Raw genomic sequence first — 15,811 nt, 5'->3', positions numbered from 1 at the left:
AAAATCTTAACTATTATGTTATTTGAGATGTGTGTGTCAACAGTGTACTGTTGGAAACAGCAAACTCTCGAATTTTGCATGGTTCTGTTAGGTAGCAGCTGTGCACCAACTTCAGTTCTAGTAAAAATGGAGTCGGGGGACAACAGAAAGCATTTTGTGTTCCACATTTTACGCAGTGCGGATCAGCAATAACTGTTCAGCAACACTTTCGTACTATGTATGGTGTGGATCCTCCTGCAGCACAGAGCATTAGATTTCGTTCTTGGCAAGATGGAGGATGACAGTTTTCTTCCACGCTTGAGTGTTTAGTGATGAGGCAACATTCCATTAAAATGGATAGGTGAACCGTGATAATGTGAATATGGGGTACGGAACATCCACATGAAGTCGTACATCATCAGAGGGATTCCAAAACAAAGTGTTTTGTGCAGTTTCACGGGAAAAGGTGTATGGTCCATATTTCTTTGCTGAGAACACTGTTACAGGAAGCATACGTCTCGATATGCCTGAGAACTTCCTTTTCCCAGAGTTGCGAACTGATTTGAATGACTTTGTTTACCAACAGGCTGGGGCAATGTCACACGCATCTGGAAGTATCGAAATTTTTAAATCGAAGGATTCCTGAATGATGGATCGGTTGCACTGGACCAAATGATTCAGCCTTACATTACTGGCGTCCAAGGTCACTGGACCTGCGAGTTTCCCGTTCATCAAAATACAAAGTTTATTGTATATGCTTATTAGTTTCAGAAACACAGACATGTCAAATCTGATGAATCTTTTTGATACACCCTGTATATTTGTTGTGTGTAGTACTCTGGAACACTTTATTCATGTTTCTGAATTGCTTTCACACACTACAGTTAACAGACTTTGCCATGGACACCAAGTTCCTCATTTTATAAATTGTAAACAAACTGGAGAGTGTGATTAAACTACAGGCTCAAAGATTTTGTGGACCAAATACTTCGTTGGTTAACACATTGATGATGGTTATATCTTACTTACAGGGAATATATGTGCCCAATTAACTTAAATTAGTAAAAATAGAGCTGCAAAATGATGTGTGTAATTTACAAGGTGTACGAAACTAAGTTTTTAGATGATCTTTCTATTAAAATTAAGAGTACTGGTGCTAGGATTATTTTTAACAGCTATTTCCTTGCGTGCTGCATTGGCTGAAATGGGCACATGACATTTGAGATTAGAACGTTAGTGGTTAATTTAAAATTAACAAGTAATGTGGGCATTTGCTAGGGAGTGGTAAGAGGTGTGGGGTGGGAGGAATGAGGAGAGGGAGAGGTACTGTTACAGCAAGGGTGGTGGGAGGGAGGGAGAGGTACTGTTACAGCAAGGGTGGTGGGAGGGAGGGAGGGAGAGAGGGAGGGGAGGGGAGGGGGGAGAGGGGGAGAGAGAGAGAGAGAGAGAGAGAGAGAGAGAGAGAGAGAGAGACTTACTGCAACAAAAACCCACTGATGATATGTATCATCTGGTGATGAGCTTCTAGCCTGCTCAAAACCGGTCATGGTTTACTGTTATATATCTATTCAAAAAGGCAAATGGTTGTGGTAATTTCTGAAAAACTTTTCATATTACAGTCACAGTGTCCCACACCCACAATGGTTAAAACTAACAAAAAACTGTAGATTAATAGCAAAATAATTGTTCACCTCTTTGAAATAAGTCATCTTAACTGCCTTGCATCAGCAACTCAAAATTCTCTTGTGTGTAATTTCGTTCACTGTCAGCACTGCAATTATGTCTGGCCTTGATAAACTGATCTTCCCCATTTCTTTCATCACATGACCTTTACCTGACAACAATGGCATCTTGAATAACTGCTCGATTCTTTAGAGTGATGACTTTCTCATTGCTGTAAGATTAGTTAAGAATGAACTTCAGCAACCTCTGACTCACTCTCTCTTCGTCATGTTGCTTACTGTCATGAGTGTCCTCAGAACATTCGGTTTCCCTCGTCCTACGATTTTTTTTTTTTCTTTTCCAAATCTGAATAGTTCTTGAAAGTCATTATGGATATCCACTACCTTTTAATCCAACATTTTGTCCAATTTTTTATTATGTTCATTGACTTTTTTGCTCAGATTCATGTTTCGTTCTTGTTTTGTATCAAGTTTTTTTTTTTTAGTATCATCAAGTCATTTGTTCAAATCCTGCTTATCATCATTGTCATTATCATCATCAAGCTTTGAATTACAGGTGTTAAGTTTGGTGTTCAAACTTTGTAACAATTTTATCAGAAAAACATCCCTTCTTCCTACAGCATTAACAAGATAGATAACAATCACTGTCTCACACTGTTCCGCATTTAAGTTCAAATATACAGTTCGCCTGGCCACTGTTACTCAAATATACAATCTGCATGTAATTTATAATCAAAGCTCACCACACATTGTCTCTGGTAGTTGGGTTCTGGATACAAAGATTATTGCAGGACGCAACGTCCTCGTCACCAATCTTCACATTTAACACAGCCGCTGCGTGTGTAGTATTTTACGATTAAACAGCCGCCTCTCCCCACTCCATTAAATATGAAACACTCATTCCAGTGAGTGAATTTAAGGAAGTGGACAATGTCAGGTCTGATTAAGAACAGTTATTGTTAGCAAATGACCAACAGAATAATTTATTGTTGAAAGTACTACATACCAAACACTTATAAATATTCACAATTGAGCAATATTCTGCATGCCACTATGCAACATCAATCTTCGCACACAAACTTAAGTCAACAAAAGTGGGGCTAATGATGATATTACAAACACATCAGTACCGGTCAGCGCATTAATCTCAACCCGATCGCTCGGCTCTGATGCCCACGCCGAACTCTACCACTCAACTGCCACACTAAGCTCTCAAGGCCAGCAGCAATAATCAGACTTCATTCAAAACATTGTCTGCTGACAGCGATTACTTTGAAATTCTACCTCGGTGAAACCAGAGGTAGCTGGCAACAATGTTACTGTGATTAAGCAGTTCGATGAATTTACTCACTAATGTTACAGATAAAAGCAAATATTCTGACTTCTGACATTATAGAATCCTCAGTATGTGCCTAGGACTCTCATCACAGTCTGTCTCTGTATGTGTAAATTTTTAAAGTGCTCAACGAAGGTGGGCAAGTGGTACTGAAGGTGTTGCAGAACTGGGGTGATCTTAAAGAGAGACTGCCATTTCATTCATGCATGTGTCAATGTCCCACTCCTCTGTGATGACACCATAAAAGGACTGAAGCATAAGCACCACTTGCTGCTTCAGATTGTGTTCAAATTTTGTGAAATGATTTTGAATGGTCCCAAGTGATTCCTCCATGTACACCAGAGCAAAAGCTGCAGTTGCACTGCACTCCAAGGGGGTGCAATCACGTTCAATGGGATTGCTGGCCCACAATGTGCTTAGAAAGAAAGGCAGAATAATCTGGGGGTCAGTAGTGTCAAAGGTCCTGTTGCTCATCACACAGAACAGTCTTTTTCAACCATGAAATGTGTGGGAACCAACACCCCCAGGGAAAGGGATGGTTTCATTGACACCCATCATGCCACCCTCCTTAGACCTTCCCATATTAATTCTGAGCAGCATTGTATCTGGAATTTTTTTTTCTTCAGCCACCCATAACAAAAATGTGAGATTTCAATGCTGGGCATTGTGGTTCCAACCCATTGCAGAGGCATCAAAAGAATGGTGTGAAATTCGGGTAAGAGGAGAGTGTTTTGAGTTTCCCTGTGTGTGACACGGGCACAGTAATATTGGGCAGAATTGTGGTGAAATCTGGTGCCCAGGTGACATCATTAGACCACCTTACAGAAATTTCTGAGCTCTGACCTTTTTCCATGTGTGTCAACGACTTGTCTGAAGCATGCCAAGCCTGTAGATGATGTCGCAGCATCTACATCTACATCTACATCTACATTGATACTCCGCAAGCCACCCAACGGTGTGTGGCGGAGGGCACTTTACGTGCCACTGTCATTACCTCCCTTTCCTGTTCCAGTCGCGTATGGTTCGTGGGAAGAACGACTGTCTGAAAGCCTCCGTGCGCGCTCTAATCTCTCTAATTTTACATTCGTGATCTCCTCGGGAAGTATAAGTAGGGGGAAGCAATATATTCGATACCTCATCCAGAAACGCACCCTCTCGAAACCTGGCGAGCAAGCTACACCGCGATGCAGAGCGCCTCTCTTGCAGAGTCTGCCACTTGAGTTTATTAAACATCTCCGTAACGCTATCACGGTTACCAAATAACCCAGTGACGAAACGCGCCGCTCTTCTTTGGATCTTCTCTATCTCCTCCGTCAACCCGACCTGGTACGGATCCCACACTGATGAGCAATACTCAAGTATAGGTCGAACGAGTGTTTTGTAAGCCACCTCCTTTGTTGATGGACTACATTTTCTAAGCACTCTCCCAATGAATCTCAACCTGGTACCCGCCTTACCAACAATTAGTTTTATATGATCATTCCACTTCAAATCGTTCCGCACGCATACTCCCAGATATTTTACAGAAGTAACTGCTACCAGTGTTTGTTCCGCTATCATATAATCATACAATAAAGGATCCTTCTTTCTATGTATTCGCAATACATTACATTTGTCTATGTTAAGGGTCAGTTGCCACTCCCTGCACCAAGTGCCTATCCGCTGCAGATCTTCCTGTATTTCGCTACAATTTTCTAATGCAGCAACTTCTCTGTATACTACAGCATCATCCGCGAAAAGCCGCATGGAACTTCCGACACTATCTACTAAGTCATTTATATATATTGTGAAAAGCAATGGTCCCATAACACTCCCCTGTGGCACGCCAGAGGTTACTTTAACGTCTGTAGACGTCTCTCCATTGATAACAACATGCTGTGTTCTGTTTGCTAAAAACTCTTCAATCCAGCCACACAGCTGGTCTGATATTCCGTAGGCTCTTACTTTGTTTATCAGGCGACAGTGCGGAACTGTATCGAACGCCTTCCGGAAGTCAAGAAAAATAGCATCTACCTGGGAGCCTGTATCTAATATTTTCTGGGTCTCATGAACAAATAAGGCGAGTTGGGTCTCTCACGATCGCTGTTTCCGGAATCCATGTTGATTCCTACATAGTAGATTCTGGGTTTCCAGAAATGACATGATACGCGAGCAAAAAACATGTTCTAAAATTCTACAAGAGATCGACGTAAGAGATATAGGTCTATAGTTTTGCGCATCTTCTCGACGACCCTTCTTGAAGACTGGGACTATCTGTGCTCTTTTCCAATCATTTGGAACCCTCCGTTCCTCTAGAGACTTGCGGTACACAGCTGTTAGAAGGGGGGCTAGTTCTTTCGCGTACTCTGTGTAGAATCGAATTGGTATCCCGTCAGGTCCAGTGGACTTTCCTCTATTGAGTGATTCCAGTTGCTTTTCTATTCCTTGGACACTTATTTCGATGTCAGCCATTTTTTCGTTTGTGCGAGGATTTAGAGAAGGAACTGCAGTGCGGTCTTCCTCTGTGAAACAGCTTTGGAAAAAGGTGTTTAGTATTTCAGCTTTACGCGAGTCATCCTCTGTTTCAATGCCATCATCATCCCGTAGTGTCTGGATATGCTGTTTCGAGCCACTTACTGATTTAACGTAAGACCAGAACTTCCTAGGATTTTCTGTCAAGTCGGTACATAGAATTTTACTTTCGAATTCAATGAACGCTTCACGCATAGCCCTCCTTACGCTAACTTTGACATCGTTTAGCTTCTGTTTGTCTGAGAGGTTTTGGCTGCGTTTAAACTTGGAGTGGAGCTCTCTTTGCTTTCGCAGTAGTTTCCTAACTTTGTTGTTGTACCACGGTGGGTTTTTCCCGTCCCTCACAGTTTTACTCGGCACGTACCTGTCTAAAACGCATTTTACGATTGCCTTGAACTCTTTCCATAAACACTCAACATTGTCAGTGTCGGAACAGAAATTTTCGTTTTGATCTGTTAGGTAGTCTGAAATCTGCCTTCTATTACTCTTGCTAAACAGATAAACCTTCCTCCCTTTTTTTATATTCCTATTAACTTCCATATTCAGGGATGCTGCAACGGCCTTATGATCACTGATTCCCTGCTCTGTACATACAGATTCGAAAAGTTCGGGTCTGTTTGTTATCAGTAGGTCCAATATGTTATCTCCACGAGTCGGTTCTCTGTTTAATTGCTCGAGGTAATTTTCGGATAGTGCACTCAGTATAATGTCACTCGATGCTCTGTCCCTACCACCCGTTGCATGCAATCTATCCTTTCTAAACACCGTCTGTACCTTTGTAAAAATTTCGGCAGAATTTATCTCTGGCTTAAGCCAGCTTTCTGTACCTATAACGATTTCAGCTTCGGTGCTTTCTATCAGCGCTTGAAGTTCCGGTACTTTACCAACGCAGCTTCGACAGTTGACAATTACAATACCGATTGCTGCTTGTTCCCCGCATGTCCTGACTTTGCCCCGCACCCGTTGAGACTGTTGCCCTTTCTGTACTTGCCCAAGGCCATCTAACCTAAAAAACCGCCCAGCCCACGCCACACAACCCCTGCTACCCGTGTAGCCGCTTGTTGCGTGTAGTGGACTCCTGACCTATCCAGCGGAACCCGAAACCCCACCACCCTATGGCGCAAGTCGAGGAATCTGCAGCCCACACGGTCGCAGAACCGTCTCAGCCTCTGATTCAGACCCTCCACTCGGCTCTGTACCAAAGGTCTGCAGTCAGTCCTGTCGACGATGCTGCAGATGGTGAGCTCTGCTTTCATCCCGGTAGCGAGACTGGCAGTCTTCACCAAATCAGATAGCCGCCGGAAGCCAGAGAGGATTTCCTCCGATCCATAGCGACACACATCATTGGTGCCGACATGAGCGACCACCTGCAGATGGGTGCACCCTGTACCCTTCATGGCATCCGGAAGGACCCTTTCCACATCTGGAATGACTCCCCCCGGTATGCACACGGAGTGCACATTGGTTTTCTTCCCCTCTCTTGCTGCCATTTCCCTAAGGGGCCCCATTACGCGCCTGACGTTGGAGCTCCCAACTACCAGTAAGCCCACCCTCTGCGACTGCCCGGATCTTGCAGACTGAGGGGCAACCTCTGGAACAGGACAAGCAGCCATGTCAGGCCGAAGATCAGTATCAGCCTGAGACAGAGCCTGAAACCGGTTCGTCAGACAAACTGGAGAGGCTTTCCGTTCAGCCCTCCGGAATGCCTTTCGCCCCCTGCCACACCTTGAAACGACCAATTACAGAAGAAGTTTGTAGGCACCTTCGAGCCAAATGAGAATGGAGGCACTTACCGACTTCAAAAAATCTTTAAGCATAATTTCCAACCTTTCCAATACTTCTCTCTCTCACAGGCTCAAAGTCGAATATTCAGCACATTAACTCATTGGTGGATTAATCACATGTCTGAAGCTGTTTTATACAGGGAATTTGATTCTTTAAAGAATCAGGGGTTTACTCTTCTCTCTTCCGCTCTGTTTGTTAACTTCAAACACTAATTTGGCACTGAAAACCAATCAGTAAACTTTTCTAGGTGATCTTGTTTTCTGTTGGTTGATGGTTAAGAAGAGACTGGAAAAATGATCACTGTTGCATAGATCATTGTAAGTTTTCCAATGAAATAAGGAAGCAAGGGCTGGGCACCAATTTATGTGGTCTGTGGTAGAGAATGTGCCATGGGCTTTGAGTTGAGGCTCTGTAATAAACGTGGTGGAAGAACCTATTTCACTAGACCTATTGTATCTCTTGATGTAATCTCCACATGTGGTGTAATATAGGTGTCGCGTAGTATTAACATATTTACCACCATCAGGCTTCACACCTGATTCCATGTCCCCATCAGCAGCAACAGCACACCCTCACAGCTAACACAGTGTCCCTGGCCTGGCAGAGAAGCATCCATGATCATGTGTGTGGCAGTCAACATATTAAAGGTATCCGAATGTACAAATGAACAGACTTCCCAGGCACTGTTAGCATTCACACTGTTCTTATTCTATGTGTTATAGTTTGTTATGGATATATTCTTATTTTCTAAGAGCCTAGTTTCTTTTCTTGCCACAAAGATAACAAGACACACAGAGAAGAGCTGTCACTGCACACCTAGTTGACAAAAGCCATACAGTTCCAAGGTAGTAACACCATGAAGTAAGTTTCTGTTTAAGTTCCATAGGAGAATGTCAATTGATATTCATGATTTACCTGGTGTTCCATGTGTACAACATAAACTAACACTAGAACTAAATGGGGTCAAAGGCAGCCAAAGCTGCACAGTCAGGTTTCACTTTTGGTTTTATCTTATTGTCTCTGAGGTTTTGTTCCTGCAAGAATTTCCTGACTACATACAATGCACTGTTCTCACAACTGCTAGCTTTTTTTTCTGCCACTGATTGGTGACAGGTTGCAGTTCTGCTTCAGTCTAGAAAGAGGACACTGTGTTATGTTTCCTTTCCTGGGAGATTCTGGGAGTGCTGCTGCTGCACTGGTGTAGAGGTGTTCACTAATGAAGGATGTTTTTAGACTGAGTGTGGGATGTCTTCACCCTTTGGTGGGCAGTCTGTCTTATTGTGGAAAAGACCTGGAGCACAAACACTTAGTGGCTTCGCCGCAGTTGTATCTAATTTTACTGTTACCACAAAGTCATATTGACCTGGCGGAGACTTTCACATTTCTTTGCAGCATCTTGACAAGGCAGAGAGCTGAGAATTTTTAATTCTTTAATACGAGGTGTGTTTTTTAAGTATGTACCATTTTGAAATTAAAAAAAAAAGACATGGTAAGATATCTCAATAATTTATTTTTACACGAAAGCCTGTACCTTAATCTACTTTTTACATAATTTCTGTCAATACTGAGGCACTTCTCCTAACATTGTACCAGTTTTTGAATACCCTCCTCATAGAAGTCTGCCGCCTGACTTGTTAACCACTGCATCACCACTGTTTTGACTTCGAGATTGTTTTGAAGAAGTGACCGTACAGGTGTTTCTTCAAGTGCAGGAACAGATGGTAGTCACTGGGCGCAAGATCGGGGCTGTACGGAAGATGATCTAGACTTTCCCATTGAAAAGATGCGGATGGGCATTGTCTTGCAGCAAAACGATGCTCTTGCTCAACTTCCATGGACTGTTGCTTTGATTCTGGTGTGACATAGGCCACCCACGTTTCATCGCCCGTAACAATGTGGTTAAGAAATCATCACCATCGTCGTGATACCACTCAAGGAAAGTCAATGCACTGTCTACATGTTTTGTTTCGTGCACATCCGTCAACATTTTCGGTACTCAACGTGCGCACAATTTTCGGTAATTCAAGTGCTCAGTCACAATGCCATACAAAATGGCTCTGAGCACTATGGGACTTACCTTCTGATGTCATCAGTCCCCTAGAACTACTGAAACCTAACCAACCTAAGGACATCACACACATCCATGCCCAAGGTAGGATTCGAACCTGCGACCGTAGCGGTCACTCGGCTCCAGATTGTAGCGCCTAGAACCGCACGGCCACTCCGGCTGGCCAATGCCATACAAAACACTAAGCGAAACATTAGGAAAGTCATCCCGCAATGAGGAAATCAAAGTGTGTGTTTTCCCTCACCTTATTGTCCACTTCTTGCACCAAACTTTCATTAACGACCGAAGGACACCCACTCTGTTGTTCATCATGCACATTTGTGTGGCCATCTTTAAATGCTCTCACCCACCTTCTTACTATTCCATCACTCACAATGTTTTATCCATAAACTGCACAGATCTCATGATGAATATCAATCGCTTTTAGGCATTTAGCACTAAGAAATCTTATAACAGCCCATACTTCACAGTCAGTGGGACTCACGATTATTGGAGGCATCTTAAATACTCAGTACACAATGTAAACAAGGAAGAATCAGACTGTAATGGCGTCAGTGAGTAGATTAAGGTACAGGCTTCCATGAAAAAATAGAATTATTGCGATATCTTAGCATGTCTTTTTTAAATTTCAAAACAGTACTTACTTAAAAAACACGTCTCATATCTTTATTTTTGAATGTGAAGACAGGTCAGTGAATAAAGTTAAGTGTTGTTCCAAGCAGTTCACGCATATTGGTGGTTGTTAATCTGGTATTCCTTCATACACTGTCCTTCCACAGTTCCCAGAAATAAGATTGGTGCAGTGGGAGGACATGCCCAAATCCTAGGCACTTTAAATGTAGGATTTAACATCACACCGATGTGTCAATACCTCAACCAGTCACAGGCAGTGTCCTTGTTGGATCTGACAAACACGGTGAGCACCTAAGTGAGTTAAGCTGGCCTGCAGTTCTTCACTGTTTTGTAGTGTCAGATCACAATGAAATGTGAGCTCCAGCAGCCACATTCGATTTTTTTGTGAAGAGTAACAGACTAGTATACTGCAAGATTGATGAGCCTCTGACTAAACAGATTTTTGTACTGTCCTGGTTAAAATAGAAAACTTCCCTCACCTCTACAGCTGCAACTTCACCAAACTTATCTTCGATGTGTTTGGTGAAGAACCACAATTTTGTATTCACAAAGGATTCTCTAATAGTTGATGTTCATAACAAGTGGAACACAGATTGTTCTAATTATCTGCATTAAAGCTTTTACAATTTCCATTGAAACAGCCACCCCAGAAGAGCTGCTGCTTGGATTAAATTTACCCATTTTACCGCAGATCATGCTACTCAAATTGACACTCTTGCTAAAGCAATAGCTACCTGGAATAGTATTTATTGTATTGAGTCCTAGGTTTTTACACACAATGAATGGGGTTTTCATGCCATAATGCTTAGACACAGTAAATACAGAAAAGAAAAAGTTTCTCAGTAAGTATGTTTTAACTGATCCAATAAACTCATTAATTAAAAACCTTACAAATGACTGTTGACATGAAAGCTTCACAAATTGTTGTGAATCATATTTAGTAGGAAAAACAATCATCTAGATAGACTAAGTGGCAATGAACAATATCCTTGTGCATTGCCCATACAAATTAGAGATAAAAAATTGTATCTAGCACACGTATCTGTTCATCATAAATTCATCTTATATCTGCTGAGAGTTAAAAACTTCAATGTCCACTACAGTCACACAGCACTTTATTCACATTCTGTAAATTTCCATACCTAACAATTACTAAAGTGTATTCAGTAACATAGTGACAGTTTCCTTGCTAGTAAATGGCATTTTTGCAGTTGTCCGCAGAAGTTAAATTCATTCGCTTGACAATTTCTGCCTGATCAACACAATTTAGATGATATTTCTAGGGTATACAACTTCTTTCCAGAGCACACTATTTTGCCTGCTGCAATGCACACCAGTTTTATGTCCAAAACAACCTGTTTTGGTACAAATGAGCTCTTACTTTATAAAGCTTGTGAAAAATGATTTTTAATTTTCTGTAGGAGTTCTTTCTTCACAGCATCTGGTACCAAAGCTGAAACAATGTAATAGACATTAAATAAAATACTTGGCACACTTTATAAATTCAACAGTTACACATTAAGAACACTGACTTTCTTATGTGAAGAAAAAAGTAAAAGTTTCAATCCATTATACCAAAAAAATTCAGAGCTTATGTCTACATACTGGAAAACATAGTACCCTTTTTTAATCTGGTGCGCATACTATACAGCCACTTCTGATGAGAGGGTGTGTAAGTGCCTACACAGCACATGGTATAGCAGCGCTCCATAAAAGTAGTCTCACTTTTATCTGTATCCACCGTATTTTCTCGAATATAAGCCGCACTATTTTCCGGTTTTTGTAATCAAAAAAACCGCCTGCGGCTTAGATTCGAGAGAAAAGTAAGCATAAGTTCTGAAAAATGTTGGTATGTGCTGCCACAAATAACTTCTGCCGTCTAATATATGTAGCGCTACACAGGCATGCTTTGACCCGCCAGGTTAGCCGAGCGCGCTAATGCGCTGCTTCCTTGGCTCGGGTAGGCGCGCCAGCCCCAGATCAAATCCGCCCGGCGGATTAACAATGAGGGCCAGTGTGCCTACCAGCCTGGATGTGGTTTTTAGGCGGTTTTCCTCATCCCCCTAGGTGAATACTGGGCTGGTCCCCATGTATCGCTTCAGTTATACGGCTCACAGACATCTGAACACTTTTGCACTATTCCATGGATTACACTAGTCGCACACAGTTGGGGTACACTAATTCCTTCCTGGGGGGGTACGGGGTGGTGGCAGGAAGGGCATCCGGCCACGTCTTCAACTAACAGGCATGCTTTGCAGGCACAAAGACTGGCGCCAAAACCTGTGTGTCAGTAGATAAATTTAAAAAATGGTAGAAGGCGTGCTTTTTTTCTCCGCCCTGAGTTTTGACCACTGCATTTTCATACATTATCCAACGAAGTAAATAGAAGTTCCGTATTGTTCATCTTCGAATGTAGCAGCATTACAAATATTCGTAGCAACAAAAATAAATTTATTTACACAAAAGTACCAACAATTCACAAGGCTTTAGTATTGTTGCACGAGTCGATACGCTGGGGCTCATTAAGATTTCACATAGCGGCACCTATTGTTTCGGGTAATTTTGTGAAGTGCTTGTTGGTGTTAGTGAACCATAATGAGGCGCTTTCATTATAGTGCCAAATCCAAGAGGGGAGTTATTTCTTTTGGGGAACAAAGTTCTAATCGTGCTGCTGATCTGCGATACGAGATTGACGAGAGCAACGTCAGGGGATGGCGACTGCAGAGACACAAATTATTTGAATGCTCACGTAGCAGGAAAGCATTTAGTGCGCCAAAGTGTGGCCGATATCATGCACTAGAAGTGATTTTAAATGAATTTGTTAAGGAACAGCATCAGAAATCCCCGCCTGTGAACGCCGAAATTTTAAAAATGTAGTCAGATGAAACTGCTAGAGAGCAAAAAGTCAAAAAATTTAAAGCTAGTCGCAGCTGGATTGATCTGTTTATGAAGCGCTGGGTTTTTTCACTTCGGAGGTGAACTTCAGTTGCACAGAAGCTGCCGAAAAGTTAAGAAGAAAAACTTGTGGAATTTCAGTGCTCCATAATTAGGCAGCGCACAGAAAAGCAATACCTTCTTGGTCAGATAAGAAATGCTGACCAAACTCCCGTATACTTTGACATGCCGTCAAATTATACGGTTGACGCCAAAGGAAAGAAAGAAGTGTTCTTACATCAGGGGGGTGAAAAAACAGCGGATGCCCATCATGCTTGCTTTCACTGCAGATGGACATAAATTACCTCCATTCATAGTTTTCAAGCGAAAGAAGTGTTTCCAAAGAACAAATTGCACGAGCAAACGAAACCGGGTGGTTTTCGGAGGACATGGTGCTGGAATGGATTGGGCGTGTGTGGAATCGGCGTCCTGGTGCAATGCTTGGTTTACACAGTCTGTTGTTATTAGATGCGTACGAAGGCCTGACAACACCTGCAGCAAAACGAAAATTAGAGGAAAGCAAAACGGACTTGGCAGTAATTCCAGGCGGGATGACGTCAATTCTGCAACCACTTGACGTATGTTTGAATAAACCATTTAAGGACAAGCTTAAATACATGTACACAGACTGGCTTTCGAAAAGCGACAGACAACCAACACCAACAGGACGTGTAAAACGAGCAAGTTTGTCGCAAGCGTGCCAATGGATTTATGATGCATGGAAGTGTGTTCCAAATCAGACTGTGCAACAAGCATTTAAAAAAATGTTCGATATCCAATGCACTAGACTCTAGATGGTACGGAGGACGATGAACTGTGTGAAGAAATGAGCGACAAAGAATCGAATAATAGTGATTCAGAATCGTGACTGATATTTTAAACGTTTGGTGTAAGATGTATTACAAACCTAATAAAATTTTGTTTTAAATTTCAGAGTTTAATTTGTAAGTTATTTTCATTCCTATTTGATGAGTGTTGCTACTCTGCATTGCACAGGATAAAAAACAGTGGAGAGCTGCATCAACCCAGTCTACGAACAGAAGACAACAACAACACACACTGTCACTGCATTTGAAGTCATCACTAAAAATCTACTACGAAAATCTGACTTGCAAGACTGCTTGGGATGTATGTCAATATGGCCAACTCCGCGTTCTGAATTTTTTCCTAGCTGTGACAAGATATGGTTGCTAATAGGGGCTTTTATGAATCGTGAATCACATGCAGTATTCTCTTCACCATAAGAATAACATGAATGTAAACATTATGCCATGTATTCTTTCGTGTTTGCTGCTATCTTGTTTAAATCCTGTCTGCCCAATAAACTACGAAGCTAGAGTGATAACTGCAAAGGTGGAAGAATGTACATATCATGTCATGTTTGTATTCGTATTATTCTTATGCTGAATAGTGATACAATCAGAAATGAAGCACGGTAACTGAATAGATTTTTAAATCTGAGATGACTAATTTCTGTGCAGAATGTAATTTACTAAAGAGGCGTCTGCAAAGATTTTCTAACAGAGAAAAACTTTCGCTAACTCTCGTTCAGAACATCATCTATCACATGAAGTCTATTATTTGTTTCTTGTTGATCATTATCAAAGAAAGCAGCAGTGTAAGTAACAACAAATAGTCTCTTGCCATTGTTTAGCTTATGAGACAATTCCTCTTTTTTTATTGTAAGTGGCGGTAGCGCGCACAAAAGCAAGCCATGCCACGAGCGGCGACAGGTCTAAATACTCATCATTAGAATGCGACAAACAATGCATGGCACAATACAATAATGCATTTTCAGCTTAGAGTGACGTAAACACCTATAACAAAGAGAACAGCACTTATCAGGTCAAAGAAAAAACAAGCAATCGAATCAAACCAGACGTAGCACGTGAAGAAGGAAGGGTATCTGTATAAATACGGATGGAGCACCTGACACATAGCAATGGCTACCTGGTAAAGCTTAACTACTAAGGTTACGACTCGAACGAAACTACTGTAGCTGTATCTTCATCCATTCGACCTAAACTATGTCTCATGTTACAATGGGCCAACTTTGTTTCGATTTGGATGTGGGGTCTAAAACTCTTCTCTCCCCTTGAATTTCGAGTCTCAAATTGCAGGTGCGGCTTAGGGAATTTTTTTCCCTTGATTTCCAGTCTCATTTTTCAGGTGCGGCTTGGATTCGAGTAAATACGGTAACAACCTCAGAACACATACTTTAAGATATTGGTAATATCTTGTGGAAAACTAGTGTTTTGGTTTACTTAGTCTCTTGCACAAAGTTTTTATTAGTTACAATACTGTTCACACAAAAACAGGTGCTTGAAATCTCATTCTCTGATATTGAGTCACATGAACAAGTTAGGCAGCTCCTAAGACATATCCTGCAAAAATGACCTAAGTTTTCGTGACAGAACACCATTCAGATGGAGATTAGGCACTGTCCATGGCATATCCAATCTGTGGACCACAATCCTCTTGTCAAGGCAGCAGGTTGTAGCTTACAGTACTGGTAACCACTCTGGCTCACTTTTTTTCCCATTCTTTCTTTCCATAAATTCTAGCCCTCATTTTAACTTCATTGACATAGTTGCATGCACTGAAATGTGGGATAAGTAACAGCCTACTATTTCTTGCATACCTTGCAAGGAGATCCAGTCATTTGTTGGATGCTTTGGCATCCAGGTATCCCAATAAAAAGTTCGCAGGCTTTCCATACTGCTGCAGTTCAAATTACCCTATGCATTATGTTCAGGAGATGAATGTCATCCTGTCACAGGACAGTGTTTTGAGAGCTGGCAGCATACTTAATGAGTAAGCCATCATCAGGATCTCTTTCAGTTCAAGCTGCCTCTGAGGAAAGCATATGACTATTCTGCTCGG

At 41.7% G+C, this 15,811-nt stretch overlaps 1 protein-coding gene across 1 annotated transcript in view; it reads right to left on the bottom strand.

Annotated features, from left to right (window-relative positions):
* Positions 1 to 11,092: 11,092 nt before the first annotated feature.
* Positions 11,093 to 15,811, bottom strand: part of LOC124776732 (transcription and mRNA export factor ENY2-like) — a 53,059-nt gene continuing 48,340 nt past the window's right edge. The window contains exon 3 of the mRNA XM_047251851.1: positions 11,093 to 11,447. Within this exon, the coding sequence (XP_047107807.1) occupies positions 11,377 to 11,447 (71 nt within the window). The 3' untranslated portion in view covers positions 11,093 to 11,376. The remainder of the gene's footprint in view (positions 11,448 to 15,811) is intronic.

The sequence above is a fragment of the Schistocerca piceifrons genome, chromosome 2, assembly GCF_021461385.2.
Source record: "Schistocerca piceifrons isolate TAMUIC-IGC-003096 chromosome 2, iqSchPice1.1, whole genome shotgun sequence".
Classification (NCBI taxonomy): Eukaryota; Metazoa; Arthropoda; class Insecta; order Orthoptera; family Acrididae; genus Schistocerca; species Schistocerca piceifrons.
Note: the sequence above shows the minus strand (reverse complement) of the source record. Positions and strands in the feature narration are given on the sequence as shown.